General features: G+C 57.8%; 1 protein-coding gene across 1 annotated transcript; it reads right to left on the reverse strand.

Moving 5' to 3' along the window:
* Positions 1-2,866, reverse strand: CEBPA (CCAAT enhancer binding protein alpha). The gene has a single exon (XM_087740211.1). The coding sequence runs from the start codon at positions 2,606-2,608 to the stop codon at positions 1,631-1,633; it is 978 nt and encodes a 325-aa protein (XP_087596337.1). The 5' UTR covers positions 2,609-2,866; the 3' UTR covers positions 1-1,630.
* Between the last annotated feature and the right edge of the window lie 3,642 nt (positions 2,867-6,508).

The following is a 6,508-nucleotide window of genomic DNA, read 5'->3' on the forward strand; positions in this document are numbered from 1 at the left end:
TTATGGTAGAATATATGCTGTTTATTTATGAACGTAACCAGGACTTCCGACAAACTTTATATGGAGTCCCCCCCCGAATTAAAAAAAAAAATCCCACCAATGTGTGTGCATATACATACACGTATACATACCCATACACACACACGGCACACGCATACACACCGCCCCAGCACTGTGCTCGCGCTGTCATGCTTTCAAACAGCTTCACGTCTCCACCTTGTTCTCCTCTCCCATCATGACCATTTCAACTGGACAAATTCTTGTGCAGCTACGACATGAGGAAGAAATGCTCTGCGTGATGACCAGCGCTCCCTGGAAGGGGGCCTGTTTGTTTGTTTATTTTTCCCTCACCCTGGGAGAAGCTCCAGAGTCCAAAGGTGCTGCAGCACCAGGGACGAGCCTCCTCACTCCACTGCAGGCGTCCTGCAGCCCCACGGCCTGCGCTGCCTCCCAGGCACCCCTGCCTTGGGGCTGGGAGGCAGCAGCCAGCCCAGGACAACGTGAAGAAGGCAACACGCACTCACGCTCACCCATCCATACAAATAATAAAATAACGTTGCAGCACAAGGGCATAGTCTCTGTCACCAGATACGAAAGTTGTGTGATGGCAAAGATCTAAGAAACGCAATAAAAATAAAGTGTAGCTAGTATACACAGAAAGGCTTTCACATTACATGAGGCACAGCTTGGACAGACAGAGACGTGAAGAGGAGCTAAATGTCCTGGAATAAAGCAAAATACACTGAAAGTTCGTAGTAAATACCCGCATCGATAGGTATTTATTCATTTGTGCTTCGCCACGTCGTGACATACAGTACAAGACACTGCCGCTCTTCCTTTTGATGGAGGGAGCTCACCACGCTCCCTCGCAAGCTGCTGCTCCGTCAGTCCCAGGCTGTCCATCGGTCCCGCAGCGGTGGTGGCCCCTGCCCTGCTCCCAGCCAAGGCGGGGGACAGGGCTCGGCAGAGGCAGCCCAGCCAGGCTGGGACAGTCCTGGCAGCAGTCCAGCAGCTGCCCCACACCTCAGTGCTCCAAAGGGGCGTCCAGCGCTGCGTGTCTCTCAGCCTCAGCCCTCTCCTTGCCGGCCTCCCCACAGCTGCCCTCGCCTGCTGCACCACAGGCCAGCTGGGGAGGGCCCGGCCGGCACCCCCAGACGCCCTATCCCTCAAGCCCGCACGTCCATCATCCTTTTTCCTCGCGCCCTGCCAGGCTGGGGGGAACAGAAAGCCCCCGAGCTCCTGCAGCCAGCTTTTAAGGCACATCTGGATTGCTGCGTGTGCTTTATTACTATTATTATTATTGTTATTTACCCTGTGTAGACACGTGGGCTTTTGAATTTCTTCCCTCCCCTCGCCTTTCTCCTTATAAAACCCACCATGTTTTCAGCTTATTCGTGTGTCATCCCTAAGGCACAAACCTTGTAATACTACAGCTGCCTGGCTTCTTGTATTGGTCGTTAATTGTTAAAAAACAAACAAACAAAACAGAAACAAAACAAGAAAACCAACCCCCTCCCCCCCTCGAAACAATCTGAGATCGCTGCGCTCCGGTATGTATAGTATCTATAGGCGAGCGAGGGCAGCCCGGCAGCGGGCGCGGCCGCCCCGCCAGTCCCGGCGCGGCTGGGCGCTAGGCGCAGCTGCCCATGGCCTTCACCAGCGAGCTCTCGGGCAGCTGCCTGAAGATGCCCCGCAGAGTCTCCAGCTCCCGGGTGAGCTGCTCCACCCGCTTGCGCAGCCGCTCGTTGTCGGTGGTGAGCTCCAGCACCTTCTGCTGCGTCTCCACGTTGCGCTGCTTGGCCTTGTCCCGGCTCTTGCGCACCGCGATGTTGTTGCGCTCCCGGCGCACCCGGTACTCGTTGCTGTTCTTGTCGACTGTCTTTTTCGATTTGCTCCGGTGGTCCGCGGGCATCATCTTGAGGGCGCCGGCGGCGGGCAGGCCGCCGGGGGGGTGCGGGTGGTGCGGGTGGTGCGGGCTGGGCACGGGCGTGGGGGGCGGCGTGGGGTGCCCGGGCTGGAGGTGCATGGTGGTCTGGGCGCAGTGGGCGATCTGGTACTGCAGGTGGGACGGGTGCTGCTGCGGAGCGTGGTGGGGGTAGAGGGCCGACAGGGCCGCCGACTTGACCTCCTCCTCCTCGCGGGGCTCCTGCTTAATCACCAGCGGTCGCAAGCCGGGCGCGGCGATGCGCTCGTAGAGGGGGTCGAGCTTGCCGTCCATGTAGCCGGCCACGCAGCCGAAGAGCGGCTGCTGGTGGTGCTGCTGCTGGTGCCCCGGCGCCGAGGCGGCGGCGCCGGCCCCATGCATGCTGTGGAAGTCGAAATCCCCGGCCAGGATGGCCTTGGCTTTCTCCTGCTGCTTGCTGTGCTGGAAGAGGTCGGCCAGGAACTCGTCGTTGAAGGCGGCGGGGTCGATGTAGGCGCTGATGTCGATGGAGTTCTCGTTCTCGCAGATGTCGCCGAGCTCCGCGCCGCCCGGAGCAGGTGCCGCCGCCGAGGGAGCCTCTCTGTAGCTGTAGGCGCTGCCGGGCAGGGGAGTCTGGAGCTGGTGGTGCTGGCCGCTGCTCATCGGGGGCCGGGAATCGACCTCGTAGAAGTTGGCTTGCTCCATGAAGCACCTACAGTCTGCCGGGCATGGTGAAGGGCTCCTGCAATCCAGGTTTCGGACGGGGCGGCGGCAGCGGCGGCGGCGGTGGCTCTACCAAGCCCGCGGCACCCCCGCCCTCGGCGGCGAACGGCACCGCGCGGCGCGGCACGGCACGGCACGGCACGGCACGGCACGGCACGGCACGGCGCGGCACGGCACGGCACGGCACGGCACGGCACGGCACGGCACGGCACGGCACGGCACGGCACGGCGCGGCGCGGCGCGCCCGGAGCCCGTCCCCCGCCCCAGCCCGCCCGAGCCCTGCTCGCTGCCTGCCTGCCTGCCCTGTTGCTAGTGGGTTGCCTCGGTCCTGCGTGCCGTATATATACACCCCCGCAGCAGGGCCGGGGATCGCCCTCTAGTGTCCAACCTCCTGCTGGGAACCTTTGACCACCGCGCAGCCGGGTCTTAGCGCCCTGGCCGGGCAGAGCCGCCCGCCCGCCCTCCCCCGGGAGCCGCCGCGGCTGGGAGAGCGGCCCGCACGCCCCGGACCCCCGCCGCCGCCGCCCCCAGCTCGGCGGGCGCAGGGCGCTGGGCTACTCCCGCCGAGGAGGCTCCGCGCTGATAAGAGGCCCGGGGAAGCGGCGCGGGGACTTTGCGCCCTCCCTGCCCGGGGCCGCTCGGCGGGGCAGAGAGGCCAAGGGCGGCTGGTACATTTCCACCGCCCGCTCCCACCCCTGCGCCGAGCGCTCCGACCCAGCGGCTCCCCGGCCGCGCTACGGAGAAAGTCTCAAAGTTCACCATCATCCGCGCGTACTTGCAAATATTTGGCCAGTCGGGAATATTCGCCCCGCCGTCTTTGCCTGCGGGACCCGGGCGCTGCTTCACCGGCGGTGGTGAGCTGCCGGCAGCGCCCTGTCGCCGGGCGGGCTCGGAGCAGGCGAGCGGGGCTGCCCTGCATCCCGCTGCGGTCCGGCTTCACCGGCGGCACCCGCGGGGCTCGCCCGCTCACAGCGGGGCCCGCGGAGCCCGGCCCCGGGCGGCGCTAGGACCCGTGCGGGGATGGCGCCCGGCGGGCCGGGGCGGAGACCTCGGGGGGCGGCGGGGGCTCCCCCGCTCCGCTCTGCTGGGGGGTGATCGGCCGGGAGCCGCCCTGCCCTCCTCGGCGCCTACCGGCGGTCCGTCAGGGCCGGAGGGGCTGCCCTCCCGGGACGGGACAGCCCGAGCCGGGCCACCTGCGGGCCAGCGGCCCCGGCGGCGGCAGCCCCGCGGCTCTCGCCGTGCCCCGAAGGGTGGGCTAAACGCGCGGGTCTCCCCCCGCACGGATCAAGCAGGTAAATTTAATTACGGATTTCCCCAAATGCACACACGGCAATCTCGGCCAGTGTCGGGCGCGGACCGACTCCCGGCGTTTCCCCGCGATAAAGCCGGGCGCAGCCGGGCCCCGCTCCCCGCGGCGCGGCAGCAGCCGGGTAACCCGGGACTGCGCTCGGCCCCGCGGCGGCAGCCTCCGCGGAATCGCTGTCTGCCTTCCCAGCCTCCGCGGAATCGCTGTCTGCCTTCCCAGCCTCCGCGGAGACGCCGTTTGCTTTCCCAGCCTCCGTCTCCTGGCGGCTTCGGAGAAGGCGATGCATGCTCCCGCAGCGGGGGTCTGGAGAGAGGAGCTGCATGTCTCGGCCACCGCCGCTCCTCTCCCAGGGCAGCAGTGACTGTTCCTACAGCAGGGACTGTTCCTACAGCAGGGACTGTTCCTACAGCAGCTCCTGTGCAAAGCCACAGCCTTCCCAGGAGCCCCCGTTTCCAGCTTCAGCTCGGGAGGGTGAGGATGCACACGATTCCGTCCTGCTGCGATCCCTGGCAGCCTGCAGAGCAGATGTATCTGTCCTCTCTTGCACACCTCCACCTTAGGAAGCCCACGGGCCTTTAGCTCTGCTGGTCCAGAAGGTCCCTTTGAAACTGGCATAGAGAAAGGACAAGTCAAGGCCGCTGGAGCAGGTGCAGGCTTAAAATCGCTACAGGAAGATTTGTAGAGAAAATGATTCAAACATAGCGATGGCTGGAGAAAAAAAACAACCGCTGCAATTCTTAGTTCTGGATGTTCTAGTAAAACAGAAACTTGTGACAGTAAATTCCTTGCTCAGAAAAGGTTTGACAGATTCCTTGCAATTAAAAATAATCAACAAAGTCTAAAACAGGAAAGAAATTACCATGTACCAGGAACCCTTGTTTTTCTTTCACATGATGCACCTGTGAACCTCTGTTTCACCAGCAAAAGCAAGGCCAGCGGAGTCAGTTGGCTTTTGCACTCTAGTATTCTCAGGAGAATGGATTCTGTAATTACAGCAGGGAAACATATTAATTTACAGACTACAGAATATACTTTTCACCTTTCACTATCAACAGAAAAAAAAAAATCAATCCTAAATTCTTTTTATATACAGTCAGTATTTTCTATAAGTATACATGTTGGCTTCAAGGCAGCAGCCGCCTCTCGGGGTGCTTCAGTGGTCCACAGGGAGCTGTAGCACCGTCTAAACAACCAAAACGCTAGTAAGAAGAACTCTGAACAAAGTCACAATCCAGAGGAAAAGCCTCAGGTCTGTGGCAGGAGTGAGTTTTGGATACTTCAGAGTGGAGAGTAACGTGTCCCCAACTGCACCGGGCTCTCCAAATTCTGCTTGTTCTGTTCAAGTGAACCCGTTCCCAGAAAAGAGACAAACCCAGAGCTGGACTTTTTGCCTGCTGGGAAAAATATTGTTGGGAATAGCAGCTGGTGAGCAGTTTATACCCGGAGTTTTCGAAGGGCCTTATCCGACTCTGAAGTCAGCAGAAACAGGGATAGGCCATGGACATTTAAAATAAAAGGTCAGTGCTGCATGAAACAGCAGAAGTGTATAACTAAGTTTGTCATTTAATAATGATACCTATGCCTCTGTAGTCTTAAAATGCTCTCACATTTTATAATCATTCTGAAATTAAGGCCTAACCACATATTAAAAGAAATTCAAAGTAAATCAGAAAGTTTAGGATCAGATTCCATTCCTAATTACTGTAATTAACAAACAAGTCCCCACAATTTAAGGACTGGTTTGCTCAGTATTTTTTTTTTACATAGACCCCTTTTATCTAAGTTAAGAACTTCTAAATAATCTCTTTTTACACAAAAACATAAATTCCTGTTCAAATTGTTTTAATATGGTCTAAATTGAGGTTCCCAGACTTAGACAAATAAGACAATTCTTCGTCTTTTTATTGTCCCTCCTTCTTTAAAGGCAAGTAAAATGTGTAGAAGCTGATCGGCCCTCAGACAGGCACAAATGCATATTTCCACATTCATATCAACAGTGACTGATACCAAATATTTGAAATCTAATGTCAAGAGAAAACTTTCGTTCTCATTGCTTCAGTTACATGTGTCAGGGAGTTAATTTAACTAAAACAGGAAGGATGTCTACGGATCCCTGAAGCAGCATGGCTGTCAACTCTTGAGGGTGCTATTCTTCCATCTCAAAGCAGATCTTGCCGTCTAGAAGCTAGGGGAGGACGGGAGAAGTGCTCCACAATTCAAAACAGCACCAAAAGTCATTTATACAAAGTCAGCTGTGCTGGTCTCTGCTAGTAGGGAAGGAAACTGAACAGAAAAAGATAATCGTGGAGGAATGTAAATATCTGCCTTATGTAAGCGAATTTTGTGACTGTTAAGAGTTTTTAATTGCACTGGAACACTGAAGTCTCTTCATTTCACCTGAACTCGGCTCCTGCGCTGTTCTCAGGCCTCTGACTCCCATGGGCTGCAAATGGGTTACCCGGCTACAGGATCCCATCTGGCTTTAAAGGCTCTTAAAACGCTCTGCTTCCTGATCCAACAGCTCGGAAGGATGTACAGAACACAGCATGTGGCAGCCCCATTAAGAATCAGAGTGC

The sequence above is a fragment of the Nipponia nippon genome, unplaced genomic scaffold, assembly GCF_047370975.1.
Source record: "Nipponia nippon isolate SJK-2023a ecotype South Korea unplaced genomic scaffold, ASM4737097v1 scaffold_7, whole genome shotgun sequence".
NCBI lineage: Eukaryota > Metazoa > Chordata > Aves > Pelecaniformes > Threskiornithidae > Nipponia > Nipponia nippon.

Coding starts and splice junctions, on each gene's coding strand:
- CEBPA (XM_087740211.1), bottom strand. CDS start 2,608: ATGGAGCAAGCCAACTTCTACGAGGTCGATTCCCGGCCCCCGATGAGC.